At 38.5% G+C, this 27,170-nt stretch overlaps 2 protein-coding genes across 13 annotated transcripts in view; both read right to left on the bottom strand.

The window, feature by feature from the left end:
• SH3D19 (SH3 domain containing 19) overlaps window positions 1-27,170 on the bottom strand; it is a 180,480-nt gene that overhangs the window by 75,206 nt on the left and 78,104 nt on the right. The gene's annotated exons all lie outside the window — the stretch shown is intronic.
• Window positions 1,894-25,219, bottom strand: LOC103001156 (glycine cleavage system H protein, mitochondrial-like). Its single transcript, XM_057547119.1, has 2 exons — window positions 25,141-25,219; window positions 1,894-2,550 (listed from the first exon to the last, which is right to left on the bottom strand). The coding sequence occupies exons 1-2, from the start codon at window positions 25,217-25,219 to the stop codon at window positions 1,928-1,930; spliced, it is 702 nt and encodes a 233-aa protein (XP_057403102.1). The 3' UTR covers window positions 1,894-1,927.

The raw sequence follows: 27,170 nt of genomic DNA on the forward strand, positions 1-27,170 counted from the left end.
AGAGTCACTTGGTCACACTACAGAAGGAACAATTAAAGGCAGATGTTTCCTACATCACAGACCATATACAGAGTCCTAAGGCCTAGATAATAAGAAGCAAACGCCAAGCCAAAACCCTCTGCTCAAGGATGAAAAAAATATTCAGGGAGAAGAGAAGGAGGAAGAGTTTCTCGTAACAGATTAATTTATCACCTACCTAGAAAAATCTGCTTTTTGGTATAAGTGTGTTTTTTATGACAGTTCTCATCAGAACATGTAATCTATTTTTCTATTCTCTTGGTCCTATTATGCAAAAGGATGGAAGAGGGTGGGACGCAGAAACAGGTAATGACCCCACCCCTTCACTGCTGCTGTAAACTCAGAGACTTAGCTGGTAACACTTTTTGATGTCAGTTATGGAGATGAGCTCTTTTCTAACATTTCTGGTTACAGCTTTTATTTATCTTTTTCCTTCCTTAGTACATGAACAAATCTAACACTTAAAAAATAACCTGAGATTAATTCTATTCCCTTGGAGACACTGAAAAAAAGTCAAAGGAATATATATGTAGATAAGGGAGAGTATCTGATTAATAGATTATTTGAATTTTAGGTCATATAAAGGATGCAGGAGGACAAGGTAGGAAGGATGGAAGGCGGAAAAAAGGAATTACACTCCACACACAACTTGATAAATCTATCAGAGTAAAAGTGAGGGGATTAATTTTTAGTGGAGGTACAATTAGTATAGACCAATATTTTTGGCCTTCATTTTGACATCATTCCTAACTCACTTTGAATAATTCAGGATTGAAACCTAGAAGAGATAACTGCATAGCATAGATGCTTGATGTCTCCTGATGACGTGGACAATCAAAATCAGTACCAAAACTCAGAAGTTCCAGAAGCAGCTGATATTTGGAGCTGGGCTAGCAACAAAATATGTTCCAAACAAAGGGGTGTGTGCAGGCATATGAATATTTGGGAAGATGCCTTAACCTCAGCATGTGGTAGTTTTCAAATGAGATCAAATTCATCTCAATTAACCACTGTAGTATCCTCTCGTAAAAAATGAAACCTTACTATTAATAATAGCATATGAAAAATCAGTGGGTTTAGTAGAAGGCAGCAGGGAAAGAAAAAAGGTGAGAAACATGATTTCGTGTTTCTCCATTATTTATTTATTTAAAAATTTTTGGCTGCGTTGGGTCTTTGTTGCTGCGTGCAGTCTTTCTCTAGTTGCAGTGAACGGGGATTACTCTTCGTTGTGGTGCGCCGGCTTCTCATTGCAGCGGCTTCTCTTGTTGTGGAGTATGGCCTCTAGGTGCGCGGGCTTCAGTAGTTGTGGCCCTCGGGCTCAGCAGCTGTGGCTCGCAGGCCCTAGAGTGTAGGCTCTGTAGCTGTGGCGAATGGGCTTAGTTGCTCCACAGCATGTGGGATCTTCCCAGACCAGAGCTCGAACCCGTGTCCCCTGCATTGGCAGGAGGATTCTTAACCACTGCACCACCAGGGAAGTCCCCTCTCCATTCTTTATGGGATGAAAATAAAACTGCCACAAGGCAGTTTTGCTATTTTTCATTGCAAAAACAAACATATATTTTAAGCATCTGAAACTGATCAAAATATCAGTTAAGTGATGCTTCCAATAAGATAGAAAATTAGGTCAGTTTGAAACCCTGACTTTAAAACTTTACAAAGATATTACTTCTAAAATGTTGGCTCCATTTTTTATTTGAAATAGTGAGGCAGATATTTTTTAAAAGCTAGATTTAAATGTTATTAATAAAAATGCATAAATTATTTGTTATAAGGCACTACAAGATTTTTCTAGACCAATAATTTTTTAAAAATGTTAAAAGTGAATGTCGTAGCCACCCATTTCTCAGCTTTGTAATTTCTTTTTTTTGTTTTGTTTTGTTTCAAACTAGTTTATTTAGGGGTTCCATTTTCACTCCTCAATAGATTTTATGTATTTCTCATATGCTTCTTCACTCATTAGTTCATCTAGTTCTGAAGGGTTACTGAGTGTCATCTTGATCAGCCAACCATCTTCATAACAAGATTTGTTGACAACTCCTGGATTTTCTGCTAGAGCCTCATTAATTTCAGTTACTTCTCCTGATAGAGGAGAATAGAGTTCACTAGCAGCTTTCACACTTTCCAAAGCACCAAATTCCTCTTGTTTGTTCAATTTTGTCCCAACTTCAGGCAGACTACAGTAAACAACATCTCCCAAAGCTTCCTGTGCAAAATTGCTGATTCCCACTGTTCCAACACCGTTTTCTGTTGTTACCCATTCATGTTTGTCTGTGAATTTACGACCCGACAGCAGAGCGGGTCCGGTGCGCAGCGCCCGGACGGCGCCCGGGCTCAGTCCCCAGGGCCGCGGCGGGCAGGGCGCGTTGGGCGCAGAGATGGCGCGCAGGCTGCAGACCGCGGCCCGAACGCTCCGCGCCACGTTCGCAGGGGTAAAGAGGGTCTCCGCGCAGCATCTAGAGCACCCCCGGCCGGCGGGGTGGGGGCGGGGAGGGGGCGGCCCCGGGCCGGAGCGAGCCGGCAGCTTTGTAGTTTCTTGATCAAAGGTTTTAGGTTGGCTAAGTCTTTCCTTTTACCCTTTTATAGTTTCCTACAGCATTACATTTCTATCTTTTCACCAAATCTCAGTGATGTCTAAGCCAGAATAAAATAGGCTTAATCAATGGTGGAGGAAATAATAATGAAGCAATAAACATACAAAACAGAAAAATCTGATCAATGTAATTTCATATGTTGAAGGCCTAAAAAGGCTTTTGTTTTGCTAATAAAAACAAATACATTAAAAAAATCCTTTAACCAAGTACTTCAAAAGCTGGCAGTTCTTAGAGTTTCTGTTAAAGCTTAAAACTTTGACTAAGAATTGTAAAAGAGAACACGGAGATAGCTGAGCTCATTCTAACAACAAACATGCAGATTTGTTCTCCTCTGGGAACTGGAACAGAACTTCAGCAGCGAGCGGGTAGGCATGAAAACGTTTACTGCAATATTCAACAACTTCTCCATTACAATAAGGAGTGCAAGCAGCGCACCTACCAGCGAATACCTAGTTTTCGCAAAGCCACTGGAAATCTTTTTCATTGTAAAACAAGAACATATTTGGCAGTCAAAAGAATTTAAAGGCATTTAAAATGATGACTACTAAGAGTTACATGAAATTACCTAACAGGTATAGTAAATCGCTAGATTAGGGAGCCCACAGAAAAACAGGTTTTAGGATACACATTAGATATTTGAAGATAACTTCATTTAAGGGTATAACTGTTGATGAAGACTGCAGACACCGAGTACAACTGCCCCCAAACTAGCAGTTCTATTTCTTTTTAAGATTTTTTTTTATGTCGACCATTTTTTAAAGCCTTTATTGAATTTGTTACAATATTGCTTCTGTTTTATGTTTTGGTTTTTTTGGCCACGAGGCATGTGGAATCTTAGCTCCCTGACCAGGGATCGAACCCGCACCCCCTGCACTGAAAGGTGAAGTCTTAACCACTGGACCACCATGGAAGTCCCAGCAGTTCTATCTTTACACGACATTTTGAAAGATTCAGAGAGAGTAAATCTGCCTGCTATAAGCATTAGAAAGCAGCAGAAAGGAGGGAAGCAAGAAAGTGCCGAAGAGAACACAGGAGAGAATGGCAGGGGTGGGGTCCATCTATACATAATGTGGATGAGCCAAGGCTCTCAGGAGGACTCTGGCTGAGGAATGAGCAGCCCACACCAGTGCCACACTGTGATATAACCGGCCTGCTACTCAGGAGATTTCTGGGGTCCCCTCCCCAATCATTCTTTCCTCTTCCCTCCCACACTGGAGAGGAGAGGCGTTGTATTCAGCCATTCTCACCCAGTCTGCCTTGTGACCAGCTATACCACAGTGAAATGGCCTAAAGTACAGTCTGTGGCAAAGCAACAGAGTGTGACCAGTACAGAATTTACTTCTATAAGGTAGATAAACAGATCCCTAAACTGAATATTCAGTGTGATCCCAATCTTATTTTTTAAATCTTACCTAAAAAACCATATATATATATACATATTATATATATACCCACATTATATATACACATATATAATTTATATATTTATATTTTATATTTATACAAGAAAAGTGAGAACACATCTACCCAGCAGTGTGCTGGAGACAGCTCATACTGGCTCATGAAAGCTGACAATTAAATTTTCAGAAATTCTACAGGCCAGTTTTTTAAACATAGCCATTATTAAAAATTATATAAACTTATTTAAATTATATAAACTTACAATTAAATAAATCACATAAAAAAGGTAATAAATACTCAAAACTTACCATCTCCTAATTATTTTACTACATTTCACTATTATCTATGCTCTTGAGATGATGTATGCCTATCATTTCTGAATGGTGGAAATACTATAATAATGATGTGCTACTGTGCAACTTTTTCCAATTCATCATCAGTGGTGTCATGCTGGCCAAGGTGGGAGTATTTACACCGCAACAATTGGCAAACCAGGGTTGAATTTATCATTTTACTGATTGTCTGGACTTAAGAAAGTGATGGAGAAAATGTTAATAATGCAGATTCAAAATAAAAGTATGTTGTGTTTGTAGCTGTTCCATGAGGAATATCCCCCAAAACTGAGGAAACAGTCTTCCAGTATTTGAAAACTATTATCTGAATCAGCAAAGAACTTGCTCAGGTCACTGACAAAATGGGTGGAAATTCTGACCTATGTTTTGGTTGTTTCACTGTCATCTTACTTATATAAACAAAAGTATCAACCAACATTCATATTGCAATTACACTTAGCTGGTTGTTGAACATTTATCAGGACACCACTGCATATGATTTGTTATCTACCTGTATCTCTGTATTTTCCAAGTTTTATGTAATGAACATTATTACTTTTGTAATTTGTAAGTTATTTTAAAAAAAGATTTGTTATGGCAAAAAGTAAAAAAAGTGACCGGTTTATATCAAAGTCATGACTTTATGATAATTAAAATTACATTCAAACCATCAGATAATGAATCACTTTATGGAAGTAGCAGGCTAGGTCCAACCTAAATGCCATTATGGGGTGAAAATCCCCCAGTAACCTAGTATGGATAGCAGCAATGTATACAACTTCAAAACAGTTTACAAGAAGAAAATGATGTATATATTTTACAAACCCTATTGCTCCAGCATGAAAATTTAAAAGAGGGAGTTAATAATCAAATTAAATGAACATGAACACCTAGAGTTTAAAAATCATTAGTGTAACTATTACTTCCTTAGTGTGTTCTACATCCCAGAGATTCTCCTAGGTGCTGGGGACAAGAATAAAAATGGTGAGCCCCGCATTCAAAGAGCTTATAGTTTAGTGGAAAAGACAGAAAAGTAAACAGGTGAGCTCTTTTTCTTTTTTTTTTTTTAATCAGGCAATTTTAATCCACATTAGGAAGTGTGGGACAACCTAAGGATATCTCCAGATATCCTTTAAAAAATAATATTGCAAATATAAAACAAATCAGGAACGTCAATTCAAATTAAATGCAATTGAAAGAGATGGTAAAGTATAATCAAACTTTAAAAAATAATAAAATGGGTTCTGAGTGGCAAGGCGGTGCAGATAGGAAGAGTCACATCTACCTCCTTGCAGCAGCCAAAGCCAGAGCCGCTCCTCAAGCTCCCAGCTAGTCCAGGGCTGGTGTTTCTCGAACGGGCTTAGCACAACAATCCAGTCCTAACTCAAACTTCTAGGGGGGCCAGGGTCATTCTGCTCACCTGCCACCAATGCCTATGTCACCTTAAGAATGCCTATAAGATACGTCAATTGTTTCCTGGGCCATGGCCCCTCCTGTTACAAGCATTCCTGACAACGGGAATCAACTGAAATGAATGTGTGGATGGACAGATGGATGGACAGGTAGGTGGGTGGACAGACAGGCAGATGGACGGGTAGACAGACTTGTTTTTTCTTAATGACGTTACTTTTAAAAAAGAAGATACATTATTTAGTAACTCCCACCACCTACACGTCCCACCTATCTAGGTAGCAAATATCATTCCTGTTTTAATGGAGCTGCGAAAAGAGGAAAGCCCCCCACACACCTGAAGGTGGTGTGATAATATTACACATTTTGCTTCTAGACAAACACTCTGTTAAAACTGGGGCCACAGTTTTCTTAGGAGAGACGTACCACTGTTTCAGTCTGAGTTGAACCCAGTCCAAAGATACTTAGGGCTCTTCCTGGAATTTCAAGAAAAGAAGAAAGAAGGAGATGGAGACAAAAGAGGAAAGAAACATAACTACCGATGGTGGGGTTAGAATCTAAGACATGTTTCCAAGCTCTCCTCCTAATCCCACCTCATTCCCACAAGCCACAACCCTGACGGCAAGGGTCTAAGAAAGACGGGGTGGGATTTCCGGGACAGGAACAGCAAAGGTCCCCTCTTCGTTCCACCAGTACCTCTACCAGAAAGTTCGCTGATGTGGGACTATGCTTGGTGCTGGGGCAGCAGGGCCTCTGGAGGATTTCAGCAGCCGGAGAAAACAGCAGTGTGTAGAGATAACTGACACAAGTACAAATCAGAAAGCGTTTTCTACATCATTTATTTACTTTTGCAAGTAGCCTCAAAACGGAGTACACTTCTTGAGATCCTCAGATTTCTAGTTGTTTCTAGTTCACTTGAAAGTATCTCTTCTCAAGTTGGGAAACAGTAACTGATCATCTGTCATGTACCAAACCTGGAGATACAAAGATGAACAACTGCCTTCATGTGGGGAGTGAGACTTATAAACATATAATGATGAACTATCATGCAGGGTGATCTGTGCTCTAGATAGAACTATGACGAAGTAATTAGGAAGCAGTCTTTAGTTGGTCAGTTTGTTTGTTTCTTTTTGTCCCTGGATATCAAAATGTTTCAGATAATGACTTTAGGCCTCATTTTTAAATTTTAACATAAAGACTGTACTCATATTCCCTTTTACATCTAACATTTCCTTAGAAATGTTTGTTTTCAAACTAGGACTTCATATAAGAATAGTGACCTTTCTCTTATTGAAGTGATTCAGCCTTGACCATTTTATCTTAGATTATCTGGTAAAGTAGAATAAAAACTGTTCACTATGCTAATACTGAATTGCTGTAACTTATTTTGTCACAGTAATTTTATATGTATTTTGGGGTGGGGGGAAGACCTTTTTAAAAAATAAATTTAAAAATTTTGTAAATAGCTTCACAGAAAAGTTGTGAAGATTACTAGTTTCCGTATACCCCACACCCAGTTCCCTCCGTTGCTCACATCTTACACTAATGTTACATTTATCACCATTGTGGTTTTTTAAACACTCTGATTGGGACTTCCCTGGTGGTGCAGTGGTTAAGAATCCACCTGCCAATGCAGGGGACATGGGTTCGAGCCCTAATCCGGGAAGCTCCCACATGCTGCATAGCAACTAAGCCTGTGCGCCACAACTACCGAGCCCACGTGCCACAACTACTGAAGCCCGTGGGTCTAGAGCCCGTGGTCTGCAACAAGAGAAGCCACCGCAATGAGAAGCCCATGTGCCGCAACGAAGAGTAGCCCCTGCTCGCCGCAACTAGAGAAAGCCTGCATGCAGCAACAAAGACCCATCGCAGCCAAAAATAAAATAACTTTTTAAAAAAATTAAAAAAAATAAAAAAAAACCCCACTCTGATTATGCAAACTCTGCTCTTCCATGTTTTATTTGTAAGAGATTATAGGATGTACTAGAAAAGATCCCCTACAGGAATTGTAGCGTTGTCAAAACCCAAATATTTTTTTCTCAAGGTGAGGTCATGTTCAAAATGAGGAGTGAGGTCAAGAAGGCCCAATCATGGGGCTTGCCACTTTGACTAACACCACTAGAAAGAACATCTGGAGTGCTGTTTTACAGAGAAGAGAAGTACTAGTAAAAGGAAGACAGAAAGACTGCTAACCTTAAGAGTGTAAGGTAAAACAGGGAGGGGCAAAATTTCCGTAGATTATTTTTTAGGGTTCCAATTCCCCAGATTTAGTATAAAACTACTTCAATGCCCTATAAATGCTTATCACACACAATAACTATTTGTTGAATATAAGTGAATCCCACTTTCAAATATATCATCATACAGAAACCCCAATACATTTGTTTGATATCAAATTTGCATTCATCGATGTTTCATGGAGATTTTTTTTTTTAAGCCACGATCCTTTCCCAACATGAGGCCTACCCTAAATGCAAGTTGTGGTTTTGCCTCAGGCTTAAGCAGAACAAACCTATGGGAGATCTGAAGGCTATATTCTCAACAATGACTATTATAAAATAATACCAAGATCAAGTCTCTACTCTCTGCAAGTAAGGGCCAAACAGAAGAGGGGAGAGGTGACTCACCCTTGTACATAAAGCATCTGATAGCATTAATGCTATAAGTGAATTCCTGGAGACACAGGGCATGTAGGGCTCAGGACCAAGGATCCTGATAGTTGTCAGACACAGAGAGTGGACCGTGAGAAGAGTTCAGAGGTCCGAGGTCCAGTTACAGCCATGCCACTACTCTGAGCATAACTGTAATGTCAGTTTCCTCATCTGTCATATACTTTGAATGGATGATCTCTATTCTACCTGCTACTCTAAATATTTTTTCAATATGAAACTTTAAAAACTCCAAGATCCCAATTTAAATTCCACTTAATAAGAATCAATTACTTAATCCACCTGGAATGAAGGACATTGGAGTTGATAACATCCATTCCAATGGTAATAATAGCCAACCTTATTGAGCACTGCTCTAATGCCTTACATCTTTTAACTCACTTAATCCCCACATCCACCCTTAGAGGAATGTACTATTGTTATCCCAATTTTACAGATAAGAAAAGAGTTTATGTAATTTAAACATTCAAGGTCTCACAGCTTACAAATGATGAAGCCAGGATTTAAACTTTGATGGTCTGGTTCCAGAGCCCGGGTTCTTAGCTACTGTTCATCACTGCCTCACCTACAGCCGAACATTGAGAGGAAATCACCAAAAAAACACTTAAATAAGTAAGAATTGTGAATCAATTACCAAGGAATCTTGAGAACTTGTCTTCTTTCACTGACTCTCTATAGGTGGAAGGTTTAAAATCAGAGGAAGGGGGAAGGTGTCTTGAAGAGAATTAGAAAATGATGTAAGACTTTCATCACTTTTGGGATTTATTCACAATATATAAAATGTCAAGGAGTATATGCAAATAAATGTTTGAAAATTCATGGGTCTGGCTGTGTTTTGTATTTTAGGAAATCCCATATTAAAGAGGGGTGTTAGCCTCAGGAGCAGCGGATTAAATCTCCACAATCAACTTGATGTACCCTGCATCTGTGGAATACCTGAATAGACAACGAATCATCCCAAGTGGAGGAGGTGGACTTTGGGAGCAACGATATATATATATTTTTCCCTTTTTCTCTTTTTGTGAGTGTGTATGTGTATGCTTCTGTGTGTGGTTTTGTCTGTATAGCTTTGCTTTTACCATCTGTCCTAGGGTTTTGTCTGTCCTTTTTTTTTTTTTTTTTTTAACTATAGTTTTTAGCACTTGTTATAATTGGTGGATTTGTTGTTTTCTGATTTGGTTGCTCCCTCCTTTCTTTCTTTCTTTTTTTCTTTTTTTTTATTGCTTAAAAAAATTTTTTTATAATTATTTTTTATTTTAATAACTTTATTTTATCTTCTTCTTTCTTTCTTTCTCTTTTTACTCCCTTTTATTCTGAGCCGTGTGGATGACAGGCTCTTGGTGCTCCAGCCAGGCGTCAGGGCTGTGCCTCTGAGGTGGCAGAGCCAAGTTCAGGACACTGGTCCACAAGAGACCTCCCAGCTCCACATAATATCAAATGGCGAATATCTCCCAGAGATCTCCATCTCAACGCCAAGACCCAGCTCCACTCAACGACCAGCAAGCTACAGTGCTGGACACTCTATGCCAAACAAGTAGCAAGACAAGAACACAACCCTATCCATTAGCTGAGAGGCTGCCTAAAGTCATAATAAGGCCACAGACACCCCAAAAAACACCACCAGATGTGGACCTGCCCACCAGAAAGACAAGATCCAGCCTCATCCACCAGAACACAGGCACTAGCCCCCTCCACCAGGAAGCCTACACAACCCACTGAACCAACCTTAGCCACTGGGGAAAGACACCAAAACAACAGGAACTATGAACCTGCAGCCTGTGAAAAGGAGACCCCAAGCACGGTAAGCTAAGCAAAATGAGAAGACAGAGAAAAACACAGCAGATGAAGGAGCAAGGCAAAAACCCACCAGACCTAACAAATGAAGAGGAAATAGGCAGTCTACCTGAAAAAGAATTCAGAATAATGATAGTAAAGATGATCCAAAATCTTGGAAATAGAATGGAGAAAATACAAGAAACATTTAACAAGGACCTAGAAGAACTAAAGAGCAAACAAACAGTGATGAACAACACAATAAATGAAATTAAAAATTCTCTAGAAGGGATCAGTAGCAGAATAACTGAGGCAGAAGAACGGATAAGTGACCTGGAAGATAAAATAGTGGAAATAACTACTGCAGAGCAGAATAAAGAAAAAAGAATGAAAAGAACTGAGGACAGTCTCAGAGACCTCTGGGACAACATTAAACGCACCAACATTCGAATTATAGGGGTCCCAGAAGAAGAAGAGAAAAAGAAATGGACTGAGAAAATATTTGAAGAGATTGTAGTGGAAAACTTCCCTAATATGGGAAAGGAAATAGTTAATCAAGTCCAGGAAGCACAGAGAGTCCCATACAGGATAAATCCAAGGAGAAACTCGCCAAGACACATATTAATCAAACTATCAAAAATTAAATACAAAGAAAACATATTAAAAGCAGTAAGGAAAAACAACAAATAACATACAAGGGAATCCCCATAAGGTTAACAGCTGATCTTTCAGCAGAAACTCTGCAAGCCAGAAGGGAGTGGCAGGACATATTTAAAGTGATAAAGGAGAAAAACCTACAACCAAGATTACTCTACCCAGCAAGGATCTCATTCAGATTTGATGGCAAAATTAAAACCTTTACAGACAAGCAAAAGCTAAGAGAATTCAGCACCACCAAACCAGCTTTACAGCAAATGGTAAAGGAAATTCTCTAGGCAGGAAACACAAGAGAAGAGAAAGACCTACAATAACAAACCCAAAACAATTAAGAAAATGGTAATAGGAACATACATATCGATAATTACCTTAAATGTAAATGGATTAAATGCTCTACAAAAGACAAAGACTGGCTGAATGGATACAAAAACAAGACCCGTATATATGCTGTCTACAAGAGACCCACCTCAGACCTAGAGACACATACAGACTGAAAGTGAGGGGATGGAAAAAGATATTCCATGCAAATGGAAATCAAAAGAAAGCTGGAGTTGCAATTCTCATATCAGACAAAATAGACTTTAAAACAAAGACTATTACGAGAGACAAAGAAGGACACTATATAATGATCAAGGGATCAATCTGAGAAGAAGATATAACAATTGGAAATATTTATGCACCCAACATAGGAACACCTCAATACATAAGGCAAATGTTAACAGCCATAAAAGGGGAAATCGACAGTAACACAATCATACTAGGGGACTTTAACACCCTACTTTCACCAATGGACAGATCATCCAAAATGAAAATAAATAAGGAAACACAAGCTTTAAATGATACATTAAACAAGATGGACTTAATTGATAATTATAGGACATTCCATCTAAAAACAACAGAATACACATTCTTCTCAAGTGCTCATGGAACATTCTCCAGGATAGATCATATCTTGGGTCGCAAATCAAGCCTTGGTAAATTTAAAAAAATTGAAATCGTATCAAGTATCTTTTCTGACCACAACGCTATGAGACTAGATATCAATTACAGGAAAAAATCTGTAAAAAATACAAACACATGGAGGCTAAACAATACACTACTTAAAAACCAAGAGATCACTGAAGAAATCAAAGAGGAAATCAAAAAATACCTAGAAACAAATGACAATGAAAACATGACGACCCAAAACCTATGGAGTGCAACAAAAGCAGTTCTAAGAAGGAAGTTTATAGCGATACAATCCTACCTCAAGAAACAAGAAACATCTCAAATAAACAAACTAACCTTACACGAAAGTAATTAGAGAAAGAAGAACAAAAAACCCAGAAAGTTAGCAGAAGGAAAGAAATCATAAAGATCAGATCAGAAATAAATGAAAAAGAAATGAAGGAAATGACAGCAAAGATCAATAAAACTAAAAGCTGGTTCCTTGAGAAGATAAACAAAATTGATAAACCATTAGCCAGACTCATCAAGAAAAAAAGGGAGAAGACTCAAATCAATAGCATTAGAAATGAAAAAGGAAAAGTAACAACTGACACTGCAGAAATACAAAGGATCATTAGAGATTACTACAAGCAACTATATGCCAATAAAATGGACAACCTGGAAGAAATGGACAAATTCTTAGAGAAGCACAACCTTCCGAGACTGAACCAGGAAGAAATAGAAAATATAAACAGACCAATCACAAGCACTGAAATTGAAACTGTGATTAAAAATCTTCCAACAAACAAAAGCCCAGGACCAGATGGCTTCACAGGTGAATTCTATCAAATATTTAGAGAAGCGCTAACACCTATCCTTCTCAAACTCTTCCAAAATATAGCAGACGGAGGAGCACTCCCAAACTCATTCTATGAGGCCACCATCACCCTGATACCAAAACCAGACAAAGATGTCACAAAGAAAGAAAACTACAGGCCAATATCACTGATGAACATAGATGCAAAAATCCTCAACAAAATACTAGCAAACAGAATCCAACAGCACATTAAAAGGATCATACACCATGATCAAGTGGGGTTTATTCCAGGAACACAAGAATTCTTCAATATACGCAAATCAATCAATGTGATACACCATATTAACAAACTGAAGGAGAAAAACCATATGATCATCTCAATAGATGCAGAGAAAGCTTTTGACAAAATTCAACACCCATTTATGATAAAAACCCTCCAGAAAGTAGGCATAGAGGGAACTTTCCTCAACATAATAAAGGCCATATATGACAAACCCACAGCCAACATCGTACTCAATGGTGAAAAACTGAAACCATTTCCACTAACATCAGGAACAAGACAAGGATGCCCACTCTCACCACTATTATTCAACATAGTTTTGGAAGTTTTAGCTACAGCAATCAGAGGAGAAAAAAAAATAAAAGGAATCCAAATTGGAAAAGAAGAAGTAAAACTGTCACTGTTTGCAGATGACATGATACTATACATAGAGAATCCTAAAGATGCCAACAGAAAACTACTAGAGGTAACCAATGAATTTGGTAAAGTAGCAGGATACAAAATTAATGCACAGAAATCTTTTGCATTCCTATACACTAATGACGAAAAATCTGAAAGTGAAGTTAAGAAAACACTCCCGTTTACCATTGCAACAAAAAGAATAAAATATCTAGGAATAAACCTACCTAAGGAGACAAAAGACCTGTATGCAGAAAATTATAAGACACTGATGAAAGAAAGTAAAGATGATACAAATAGATGGAGAGATATACCATGTTCCTGGATTGGAAGAATCAACATTGTGAAAATGACTATACTACCCAAAGCAATCTACAGAGTCACTGCAATCTCTACCAAACTACCAATGGCATTCTTCACAGAACTAGAACAGAAAATTTCACAATTTGTATGGAAACACAAAAGACCCCAAATAGCCAAAGCCATCTTGAGAAAGAAAAACGGAGCTGGAGGAATCAGGCTCCCTGACTTCAGACTATACTACAAAGCTACAGTAATCAAGACAGTTTGGTACTGGCACAAAAACAGAAATATAGATCAATGGAACAGGATAGAAAGCCCAGAGATAAACCCACGCACATATGGTAACCTTATCTTTGATAAAGGAGGCAAGAATATACAGTGGAGAAAAGACAGCCTCTTCAATAAGTGGTGCTGGGAAAACTGGACAGCTACATGTAAAAGAATGACATTAGAACACTCCCTAACACCATACACAAAAATAAACTCAAAATGGATTAAAGACCTAAATGTAAGGCCAGACACTATAAAACTCTTAGAGGAAAACATAGGCAGAACACTCTATGACATAAATCACAGCAAGATCCTTTTTGATCCACCTCCTAGAGAAATGGAAATAAAAACAAAAATAAACAAATGGGACCTAATGAAACTTAAAAGCTTTTGCACAGCAAAGGAAACCATAAACAAGATGAAAAGACAACCCGCAGAATGGGAGAAAGTATTTGCAAATGAAGCAACTGACAAAGGATTAATCTCCAAAGTTTACAAGCAGCTCATGCAGCTCAACGTCAAAAAAATAAACAACCAATCCAAAAATGGGCAGAAGACCTAAATAGACATTTCTACAAAGAAGATACACAGATTGCCAACAAACACATGAAAGAATGCTCAACATCATTAATCATTAGAGAAATGCAAATCAAAACTATAATGAGATATCATCTCACACTGGTCAGAATGACCATCATCAAAAAATCTACAAACAATAAATGCTGGAGAGGGTGTGGAGAAAAGGGAACACTATTGCACTGTTGGTGGGAATGTAAATTGATACAGCCACTATGGAGAACAGTATGGAGGTTCCTTAAGAAACTAAAAATAGAACTACCATACGATCCAGCAATCCCACTACTGGGCATATACCCTGAGAAAACCATAATTCAAAAAGAGTCATGTACCACAATGTTCATTGCAGCTCTTTTTACAATAGCCAGGACATGGAAGCAACCTAAGTGTCCATCGACAGATGAATGGATAAAGAAGATGTGGCACATATATACAATGGAATATGACTCAGCCATAAAAAGACACGAAATTGAGCTATTTGTAGTGAGGTGGATGGTCCTAGAGTCTGTCATACAGAGTGAAGTAAGTCAGAAAGAGAAAAACAAATACCGTATGCTAACACATATATATGAAATCTAAAAAAAGAAAAAAAATGGTCACGAAGAACCTAGGGGCAAGACGGGAATAAAGACACAGACCTACTAGAGAATGGACTTGAGGACACGGAGAGGGGGAAGGGTAAGCTGGGATGAAGTGAGAGAGTGGCATGGACATATATACACTACCAAATGTAAAATAGATAGCTAGTGGGAAGCAGCCGCATAGCACAGGGAGATCAGCTCGGTGCTTTGTGACCACCTAGAGGGGTGGGATAGGGAGGGTGGGAGGGAGGGAGACGCAAGAGGGAAGAGATATGGAGACATATGTATATGTATAAGTGATGCACTTTGTTATAAAGTAGAAACTAACACACCATTGTAAAGCAATTATACTCCAATAAAGATGTTTAAAAAAACTAAAAGAAAAGAAAAGAAAAGAAAAGAGGGGTGTTTTGTTTTGTTTTGTTTTTTGGTCTTTTTTTGAAGAAGACAAAATGGTAAATCCTTCTATTACTCACCAAGGCATAGATCTGCTGTCAGTGTTCATAAGACAAGCAATACATTTTCTTCTTCACACAGTATATTGTATGGCAGAGATTTGGTCAATATACTCATGGTACCCTAACCTCTGTGGAAATAAATCCTAGAATCAAGGCTATAGTCTGGGATAGTCCTAAAGCCAATGTAAGTATGTGATTTTCATTTCTAAATTACAGTATTGTTGATATTCCTTCTAATGATATTATATTAACTTGTAAGGTTAAAAGCAACTGAAACCTTTTAAACTTGAATTAAATAAAAGGAATTTTCATTATGAGTATACAAGGTTATCTCAGGAATTCCCACAAGCAAGAAGTACAGCTGAACTTCATGCAGCACTGGAAATAAGGTAGTTTCTTACACAAGCTCTCTTCTTCTGAGACCACACCATCCCTGCTTCTCTCTTTAAAACTCCTGCTAGAGCTGGACTCTTTCTGCTTGTTCATCAGCATACCTGGGCAGCGTTAATCAATATATACGCCCCGACCAACCCCAAAGCTAAATAATTAAAAAAAAAAAATTCCGAAGAGTGCAATTCAGCGTATAAGGACTTTTTCTGTTTAGAGCTTCTCTCTGGAATCTGTAACCAAAGAGAAACTACGGGGCAAGAGATGGTGATAAACTTTAAGGCCTGCTTGTCATTCCTTGATAACATCCCTGGAGTGTCTGCACAAGGCAGTGCAGCCAGGGACAATTTTATCCCTAGGAAACAGGTTTACAATTGATGGGATGTTTGTATTTTAGACACAATGTTACTCTGAAGCATCTGGACAATCTATACTTTCCTTCTATTCTTTTATTTTCTTAATTATCAAAGGGTACTGATTCTCAATTCTCCTTTCCAAAAGGAGAAAGAGTCACACACAAAGTCCTTCTTTGGCACGCCTGCCTCATTTTTGCTGCATTTATCAATAGAAGTGTTGTGCAAGGGTGGGCAGGCTCACTCTGCATCTTCTGAGAGCTGCTCTACAACTGGAACGAGGTGGAAAGTGACAAAAACTTGTCACGGGGCAGAACTGAATGCTCTGATTTGGTGTCCAGAGGAGCCCCTCATCAAAAAGGAAGTCCTCAACCCTGAAATTATATTTTTGGGAGCAGGCCTGATTTCTGGTTTCAACAATGGTTTCATGACAGTATGGAGGTTCCTTAAAAACCTAAAAATAGAGCTACTGTATGATCCAGCAATTCCATTCTATATCTGGAAAAGATGAAAACTAATTCAAAAAGATACATGCACCCCAATGTTCATAGCAGCGTTATTTACAATAGCCAAGATATGGAAGCAACCCAAGTGCCCATTAACAGATGATTGGTTTAAGAAGATATGGTATATATACACAATGGAATGTTACTCAGCTATGAAAAGAACGAAATATTGCATTTGCAGCAACATGGATGGATCTTGAGAATATCGTACTAAATGAAATTAAGTCAGAGGGAAAGACAAGTATTATATGATATCACCTATATGTGGAATCTAGAAAATAATACAAATGAATCTATATACAAAATGGAAATAGACTTACAGACATAGAAAACAAACATGGTTATCAAAGGGGAAAGGGAGGAGAGGAGAGCCAAACTAGGAGTATAGGATTAAAAGGTACACACCACCATACATAAAATAGATAAGCAACAAGTATTTGCTGTATAGCACAGGGAACTATATTCAATACCCTGTAATAGCCTATAATGGAAAACAATCTGAAAAAATTACATATAAATACATATATATAACTGAATCACTTTGCAGTATACCTGAAATTAACACAATATTGTAAATCAACTATACTTCAATTTAAAACAAAAGAAAAAAAGGAAGGGTTTTATGTATGAAACAAGACTGAATTTTGATCAACAGCAGTTTACTGTTAACGAGACAGTAGGTGACTGGGCTTCTGAATGACTGTTTAGGAATTCTGTCCACACTAAGATGCTTCCAGGAATTAGTTAGTACACTTTTATGGTTTATAGTCTTATTCAATACACACATTGAAAAATGTGATCATGCTCTGCCAGTAAAGGAAAGCACTTAAATAAAAAATTAAAGTCCAGTTGTACAAGGATATTTATTAATCGGGGTAAAATCATAACTTAAGGGCAGATAGAGATCCACAAAGATGTATACAAAGTTCACTCAACTAAAGGCTGTTTAATATAGATTTTGTAGAACTGTGTAAATAACTGCTTCTAAATTATACTGCAGAAAAGTAAAGAACGAATATAAAATATAACCCAAGGGAAAGAGAGAAAAGAATTAGGATGAAAAGATTTAAGGGCCAGGACGTCCACGTGCTCCCTGGACTGCTGAGAAGTGCGGGCCGCACCTGCCAGTCTTGAGAAAAGCAGCAAACACAGGACCAGCTGCTGTTCCAAAGTTAACTGCCTGCTGATAGTTTAATTTGAAACAGCTTCAGAGAGCTCCCCCCCCCCCAACCCGCAACTAAGCACTAGGGCAGTGATAGGCCAGCTGATAAAACTTTTCAATTACCCAACTGATAAATCATATAAATGCTTCATTTTCATTCCCATCACACTAGGGGGGAATGCTAAAGTCACATTTCTTAAAACCACAATAAAAAGTATATATTCTCTGTAGAATGACATAAAATGTTAATAATCCTTTCTCATCTCCCACTGCAAAAGGATTTTTTCCCCCCAAAACCTGCATACACTTTAATTTTTCACCTTGTTTACAGCATTAGAGATGCTACAGCAAAAGTAATGGTTTTCTTATAGCTTAGAAAACATAATGCCACAAAGTAATTACACACAAGCTATAGTTTATAGAGGCATGGGAATCAGAACATAAGGGTAGGGAAATGCTACAGAATGACAGTAGTTAAACTAAGCCCAGCAGAGCATATTTTAATAGACATATTTAGAAAGGAGAAAAGCAAAAACAAGTTAAATCTTTTGCTTTTAGCTAATCTATTTAAACCATAATGTGATAATGGTAAAGTGTCAAAATAAAATCCTAAACATCTTTATAAGACCAACAGTAGGGTACCAATGCAGAAAACCAAGACCCTTTCAAATTCTTAATGATAAAGTGGTTGCTATGAGTTTTAATATCATCAACTATTAACTGTGAGTGCGCCAAACTATGTGCTATAAATATTCTTCATGTTGAGTTCACGTACCTCCTTGTGTGGGTGGCAGTTCAGGCCACATTATGGGGACGGTGGTTGCAACAGGCCCTACTGAACCTGCGCTGGGACCAAACCACCATGAAGCCATCTGAGATTTGGGGAGAAAATAGAAATGTAGGGTATATAAAATGTCAAACTTTAAGTGTGAATGAGAATAGGAGTTCGAAAGAAACTTGAGTAAAAAATTTATCTTGTAAGAAGCAAGAGGTTTTCTCACACATGTACACAAAGATATGAACATAAAGATGTTTACTGCAGCATCATTCCTGTTATGCTATCAATAAGCAATACAAATGCGATCAATAAAAGACTGGTTAAATAAATAATAATATAACTACAATAGAAAATTCTATGTAGCAGTTGAAAAAAACAATGAAGTGGAAAGTGACATGATAAAACTTTCTAAAATACAAATGAAAAGGCAAGTTGGCATAAATATATATATATGAATATATATACACACATATGTATACATATACACTACACACACACACACATATATATATCCTCATTTATTCTAAATATTATTTGAATATATACTATGTATGTGCATAGAAAGCAGACTAGGATAGACACTGAACCATCAGACTCCTTTAATAATAGTTGCTTGTGGAATAAAGACAGACACCACATATTTCTTTTTTTTTTTTTTCAATTTTTATTTATTATTTACTTATTATGTTTATTTTTGGCTGTGTCGGGTCTTCGTTTCTGTGTGAGGGCTTTCTCCAGTTGCGGCGAGTGGGGGCCACTCTTCATCGCGGTGCACGGGCCTGTCACTATCGCGGCCTCTCTTGTTGCGGAGCACAGGCTCCAGACGCACAGGCTCAGCAGTTGTGGCTCACGGGCCCAGTTGCTCCGCGGCATGTGGGATCTTCCCAGACCAGGGCTCGAACCCATGTGCCCTGCATTGGCAGGCAGATTCTCAACCACTGCGCCACCAGGGAAGCCCACCACATATTTCTGTACTACTAAAAAATGTTTTCATGTGTTACTTGTTTAACTCTTGGGTAACAAAATGAGATAAAAATCCACAGAGCAATAAATAATGCTTCAGGTAGAGGGAACTACAGGAGTAGACTATGAGTAGAAATGAAATGGGAGCAGTGTTTGATCATGTTTTTTTCTGAACATTCTTGATTACTTCCTCCTTTTTGTGTTCCTCTTTCAGAAATAATCAAAGAAAATTTCACTCAATTTTACGCTCATGTCCTATAAAAACCATTTGCTGCCTCTGCTTTACATATATGGTATCATACTGTACCTATTTTTCTTCTACAACTTGCTTTTTTTTTTTTAAATTGAAGTAGAGTTGGTTTACAATGCTGTGGCAATCTCTGCTGTTCAGCAAAGTGACTCAGTAATACACATACACACATTCTTTTTTTAAAGTTCTTTTCCATTATGGTTTATCCGAGGAGATTGGATATAGTTCCCTACAACTTGCTTTTTATCATCCAAAATTCTGTTTCTGAGATTTATCTATGTTGTCACATGTAGCTGTAGTTCCCTCAGTCCAAAGAGTGCTACTCTCAACATTCCTATAGGTAGTTCCTTTGGCACAGGTGAAAAGAATTTCTCTAGGGTATATAACACCTGCTGGGTTGTATGGTATAGGCATTTCTAGCTTTACCAGACACTGCTCAATTGCTCTCTAAATATGATGTACCAATTTATTCTCAATCTCTGAGAACTGTTACTGTCAATCTTTGCGATATCTGCACCAACTCAATGGAAGTGAAATGGTACCTCATTATCCCATGGAACACATCTTCTTAGTAGTAGCAAGGTAAAGAATCTTTTCAAATATTAGTTGGCTCCTTAGGTTTCATCTTTTCTGAGCTCCCTGCCCCTATTTTACTGAGTTATTTGTCTTTTTCTTTCGATGCATAGTTTTTTATTTATGTTGGACACTAACTGTTGTTGCCTATGTGCATTGCAGTCATGACTTGTCTTTTCACATGCTTTTGCTGTCTCGATGTATGTAAGTTTAAAGTTTTCACAGGGTCAAATTTATCAGTCTTTTTCTTTATGGTCTGTACTTGTTTAAGAACTCATTCGTGGGCTTCCCTGGTGGCGCCGTGATTGAGAATCTGCCCGCCAATGCAGGGGACACGGGTTCGAGCCCTGGTCTGGGAAGATCCCACATGCCGCGGAGCAACTGGGCCCGTGAGCCACAACTACTGAGCCTGCGCGTCTGGAGCCTGTGCCCCGCAACGGGAGGGGCCGTGATAGTGAAAGGCCCGCGCACCGCGATGAAGAGTGGCCCCCGCTTGCCGCAACTAGAGAAAGCCCTCGCACAGAAACGAAGACCCAACACAGCCATTAAAAAAAAAAAAAAAAAAAAAAAAAGAACTCATTCGTTACTCTAAAGTCATAAAGATATCCTTATGTATTTCTTCAAAATGTTTTACTTTTTTACTTTTGTGTCTTTAGATTCTACCCTACAGGATAAAATAAAGCAAATTCCGTCTAGAGTTTTAAATACGGGTAATCAACTGCACCACTTGTTGACACGTCCGCTTTCCCTGCTGACCTGTACTGCTGGCTCCATCACAGCATGTGACACAGAACCACGCGTATCCATCTGTGTCTTTGCTGGACTCTCTATCCTGTTCCCTTGACCTGTTTCTCTGCTAACAAAACACTTGCAAGAGTCTACCTCCTGGTCTTGATCTTCAAAGTTGTCTTGGTTATTTGGTTATTCTTGTTCTTCCTTATAAATTTTAGAATCATTTTGTCTAATATTTTAAAAATTTTGTGATTTTTACTGAAATTCCATTGAACTTTATAAATGGGTATCAAAGGGGATTATGACAGGCTTTAGGAAGACTAATATTCAAATGATAATTTTTGAGAAATAGATTAAGGGTTCTCTGTTTTGCTGCCTTCTTTTCTTTTTTTTCCTGCTATAAACTATTTCCTTGTAGTTGGTAAAGCATTTAAGGCAAAGTAGCTGGTTTTTCAGCCTCCATAAGTCACTGGGATCTATTATTCAGAGCTGGTGGGGTGAGAAAAAGAATTCCTAATTTTCCATTGCTGGCACGGATTGCCACAGGGCTTAACTTTCTTCATTATCTTTAGCTCTTACTGCCCTCTCAATTAGTTTCCCAAACTGCCATTCCATAGTACATTTTTCTAGATGTTATTAATAGCTGTGTCTGGGAAAGGAAGTAACAAATTCAAACAAATTTAAAAAATCCTTTACAGTAAGTCTCTCACTTGGAGTTTTATAATGCACTTCAGAATATCAAAGACTCTCAGTAAAGAAATATGTCTAATTTTGTCTTAACTCACCATTTCCAAACTTTTTGCATGCACTAATTATTCACTTCTTGCATCCGAACTAATATACCACAAAGAATGTTCCATGGGACAGCAATTTGGGAAATGGTGTATTTAAACGAATAACGAAAAGACAAGAAGAATTCAGATATTTCTGACTTCTACAAAACAAACTAATCAAAAAGCACCCTGCAAGCCTCTTGAAAATGCTTTAGTGATGTTTTTTAGCTTGGGGTCTTAGTGTTGACCTATACCTAATAAAACTTTTCCTTTAACTTGACAAGAGTTTTACTTTCCTTCTTATTTCAGCACCGAAATGAAAGAACAGGCAGCCGTCCCAGATTTATTCACCTCTCACTGTGGAAGCTATAGGAGTGTTTGGCCTTAGAAAAACACAAACCAAAGAAATGCATCTCTCTTATCCTTGCTGGGCGTTGAGCCCATGTTCTTGCTGCCAAGTGGCCTGAGGAGAACCAAAAAACATGCCAAAATTAAGTGACTTTTATTTATATTTTCTCCTTTCTGCTCTGTTGATGCAGCAGGTATTAATTTGCTTGATGCACTGCTGGACTGGCAGGGTGGCCCGGCTCAGCTAAGGATGGGAGGGGAAAAGGAGGTCACACTGCCAATCTCAGCAGACACCCCGGACAGACAACAATGGCCTTTCCTGGAAAACATTTCTCCTTTCTTATAGGGCATTACTCCTTGACGCTGTAGTAACAAACATTCAATAACAGTCATGGGCAAGCTTTTGAGAGTCAGGTTCTTCCCAATCGGCAAGGGAAAAACACTGGCATTTCCTTTCTCTCTTCGAACTACATTTGACATTTATTCCATATTCATTTATTAAGTGCTCACTGTGGACCAGGCACAACGCTAATTGGTAGGGTTACCAAGACCAGCAGCAGAGTCCTTGAGAACCTGAAAGTATAAATTAGAGGTTGAAGACTGAGTACCACAAGCATTGCCTGAAGCAGAGCTAGGAAGACTTGGATCCTGACGTGAGAGACTGGGAATGTAAATCCCAAACAATGGGCGCTCTGTGCTCCACGAAGCTGGAGACTTTTTCTTGCTTTCTGTTGTATCCTGAGCCTGGATATTTATCGGCTACTGAATGAGCAAGGGCTGGAGCCATCTAGAATCATGATTTAGCCATGCATGAACATTTTCTATTTTATCCCAGCACTAGTTTGTCCAGCTTTTCCCTGACATGTTCCCCTACAGAATGGCACATTCCATCCTTGACCTGTTACGCCTGGAAATCTTTCCTCGCGTTGTGCAGAAATCCACCCCCTCAAGGTTCCACCCACAGACGCATATTCTACCCTCTGGGATGCCACAGAACACACAGAACCGTTCCCTCCACTGCTACTTTTTATTGTGAAAATTTCAAGTCTACAGAAAAGTTGAAGAAACAGTACAATGAACACCCATATATACTTATCATCTGTTCACCAATTATTAATATCTTCCCATATTTACTCTGTTTTATCTCTTGCTGTCTTTTTTCTTCATGAATTATTTGAGAGTACGCTGCAAACATAAGCCTGCATCACCTCTAATACATCTACATACATCTCCTAAGAATAAGGACATTCTCCCACATAACAGCTTTCCTACTATACACCTAAACAAAGTAATATTAATCAAATATTATCTAAAATAAAATTCGTATTTAAATTTTCTTAATTATCCCCAGTGTTCTTTTTTTATTCTTTTACTTTATTTTTATTCTTTATTTTTTTCTTGGCCACACTGTGTGGCTTGTGGGATCTTAGTTCCCCGACCAGGGATCGAACCCAGGCCCTCGGCAGTGGGAGCGTGGAGTCCTAACCACTGGACCGCCAGGGACTTCCCCAAAGTGTTCTTTGGTTTTTTTTTTTTTTTTAAATCTGGATTTAAAAATTCCAGATTAAAAAAAAATCACAGCCTTTTTTAATCTAGAATATTTTTCTAGCCTTTTTGCATTTTTCATAACATTACCTTTTTTTTGGCCAGGAACACTACTACATAAGTGATACCCGTGCACACTGCTCAAGCATCAGCTGGAGCCATGTACCGCCAGGTGGTCTCACCAGTGGTGACGTGTATATAAGCTGACCACTTGATCAAGAATGTGATCACCAGATCTCTTCATTGAAAAGGGACATTTTCCCCTTTATAATTAAAAACTTAAATATCATCTTATGGGAGTGTGACTATCTACTCCTCCAACAATTTTTTACCCAAGTTTTAGGAGCCACTGGTGATCTTTGCCTGAATCAACTATTACATTGAGAATTATAAAATGATAATGTTCTGATTCTATTTCTTCTTCTACATGGATTTTTTAAAAATCCAGTGTGTTAGAATCCACTATCATTTAAAAATTTTTTGCTACTCAAATTGTCCCAGTTTTTGACACGGTAGCCTTGGGGCTGAGGCCCACTGAAATTGACACCTGTGTCTTCTTCACTGAAGGCATATTCAGTTTTACTGTTTTTGTTTTAAACATCTTTGTTGGGGTGTAGTTGTTTTACAATGGTGTGTTGGCTTCTGCTTTGTGGCAGGCTGAATCAGCTATGCATGTACATAATCCCCATGTCTCCTCCCTCTTGTGTCTCCTCCCACCCTCCCTATCCCACCCCTCTAGGTGGTCACAAAGCACCGAGCTGATCTCCCTGTGCTGTGCGGCTGCTTCCCACTAGCTATCTATTTTACATTTGGTAGTGTATATGTGTCCATGCCACTCTGTCACTTCGTCCCAGCTTGCTCTTCCCCCTCCCTGTGTCCTCAGGTCCATTCTCTATGTCTGTGTCTTTATTCCTGTCCTGCCCCTAGGTTCTTCAGAACCATTTTCTTTATTTTTTTGGATTCCATTTATATGTGTTAGTGTACGGTATTTGTTTAAAAAAAGAAAAAAAAAAAAGAAAAAAAATTGTCCCAGTTTTGGCCAGTGGGAGCCTCTAGAAGCTGCCTCCTAGGCCTTTTTGACATGACCCCATTAGTTGAGCATTTCCTACTTTCTGTCACTCAGGGTCCAAGCTTACCTGTACTTTCCCCTTCCCAGGACCTAGAATTAGCCATTCCTCTGAGGCTCCCTGGTTCCTCTTAGAGGCAACAGCACTTAAGAGGAACAGTTTTGCTAGTCTCTTCTATACAGCCCTCCAGGTGTTGGAAGCCAGTTATTTCTGTTCCATACCCCTCCCCAAACTTCCAAACCGAGGCTAACTTCACCCAATTTCTTACACAAGTCTTCCTGCGACTTAGCTTTGATTTCTACCCAGCTCGTCTCTTTCATAGTCCCCGTCCCAACTCAGCTGCTGTCTTCTATCCCAGTGGTTCCCAACCTGGCTCTGCATCACAATCACTGGAGGACTTCTTTAATACACAGATTCCCAGGATCCACTCACTCCACACTTACTGAATGAGAATCTCTGGAGTAGATCACGGGACTCTGTTTCTGTTTTCTTAAGTTCCCCAAGTAATACCAACATAGCCAGCCCACTGCGTCATCAATTTTTTAAGGCCTTGTGGACCCAGTATTGGATACAGTATCAAAAGTGTGGCCTAGAGCTACCCACTTTTCTTGTACCGGACATTAGAGTTCTTTCAGCATAACTAAATCAATGCTGACATTTCTGGGGAGGTGGAGGCAATGACATGGAATTTTTGACTCACGATGACTGAATTTATTTATTTAGTTGATGTTGTTGGCCCCGCCACGGGGCTTTTGGGGGATCTCGGTTCCCCAACCAGGGACTGACCCTGGGCCACAGCAGTGAAAGCCCATAATCCTAACCACTAGACCACCAGGGAACTCCCCTCATGATGAATTTATGAATCCTCAAGATCTTTTCCAACATTTTGTTAAGGTGTATCTCCCCTATCTCCTCATGCTCCACTGATCCTTCAGCCTTAGGTGTAAGGATTTACATTTGTTCCAATGAAAACACATATTGCTTAATTCAGTTAAACTTTTGGTATGTCAAGGGTCTTAGGCATCCTGATTTTATCATCCTAATTATTTTTTACCCTTCCAACTTTATGTCAGTCAAGCATGCTGTCAAAGTCCCCTTACATTGTCTCTTTTTCTTCTTTTTAAAGATTTTTTTTTTGATGTGGACCATTTTTAAAGTCTTTATTGAATTTGTTACGATATTGCTTCTGTTTTACATCTTGGTTTTTTGGCTGCGAAGCATGTGGGATCTTAGTTCCCCGACCTGGGATCGAACCCGCACCCCCTGCATTGGAAGCGTAGAGTCTTAACCACTGGACCGCCAGGGAAGTAAGTCCCTGTCTTTTTTTCTATGATTTATTTTTTTAAAATATTGCTTTGAATTGGACCATTTTTAAAGTCTTTATTGAATTTGTTACAATATTGCTTCTGTCTTATGTTTTGGTTTTTTGGTTGCGAGGTACGTGGGAATCTTAGCTCCCCAACCAGGGATTGAACCCACACCCCCTGCAATGGAAGGTGAAGTCTTAACCACTGGACCGCCAGGGAAGTCCCTTCTATTATTTTTTTAAGTATTAAAAAATCACTCTTACACATATTTCTATGACTGTGGTTGTGGTTATATAACTGTATGTGTTTGTCAAAACTCATAGAATCATACAGCAAAAAGAGTAAATTTAAATGTATGTGAATTACAACTGAAAAAAAACAGCCTTATATCCCAAATACTCATTTACATTTTTCTCCCAGATTAGGTCTCACTAACTTATTCTGATTGACAATCTCTGCAAAATGTATTGCTATTCTAACAGAGTTTTCCCAGATTTTGTATTTTTATTCATCTGAGGTCAATGCATTCTAGAGTTTGATACCTTGAAAAAGCATCAGGATTTGTTTACCAGGCCACTCACCCAGTGAATGTATTATTACCATTTTATCAATTCCCACAATATAAAATGCAAAGAAAAAGTGATGGAATGTGGAATAAGGTGAAAATAGTATTTAAAAAATTAAAATCCTTCACAGAACTGGGTTAAAAAATCGAATACAGGCCTGTCATTCTTGCCTAGGAGTGGAAGTTAGACAATTTTCCACACATAAGTTTGACAAGGATTTAAAAAAATACCCGTCAGTGCTGGTGAAGGTCTTGTGAGACATACTCTCAGACAGCAGGAGAAAGAGGCTGAAGTAATAGAACCTTCCTAGCCATTTGAAACTATCTAACAAGAACTTAAAGAATTCAACTGGAATACATATATACTGATAAAATCTAGAAAGAATTACATCAAAGTTT

This window comes from Balaenoptera acutorostrata, chromosome 5 (genome assembly GCF_949987535.1).
Source record: "Balaenoptera acutorostrata chromosome 5, mBalAcu1.1, whole genome shotgun sequence".
Lineage (NCBI taxonomy): Eukaryota > Metazoa > Chordata > Mammalia > Artiodactyla > Balaenopteridae > Balaenoptera > Balaenoptera acutorostrata.

Excerpts from the sequence above, each read along its gene's own strand:
- LOC103001156 (XM_057547119.1), bottom strand. The coding sequence starts at position 25,219 with ATGAAAGAGACGAGCTGGGTAGAAATCAAAGCTAAGTCGCAGGAAGAC. Across the intron at positions 2,551-25,140 it reads ATTGGGTGAAGTTAGCCTCG|AAACTACAAAGCTGCCGGCT; the intron begins GTTTGGAAGTTT and ends CCTTTGATCAAG.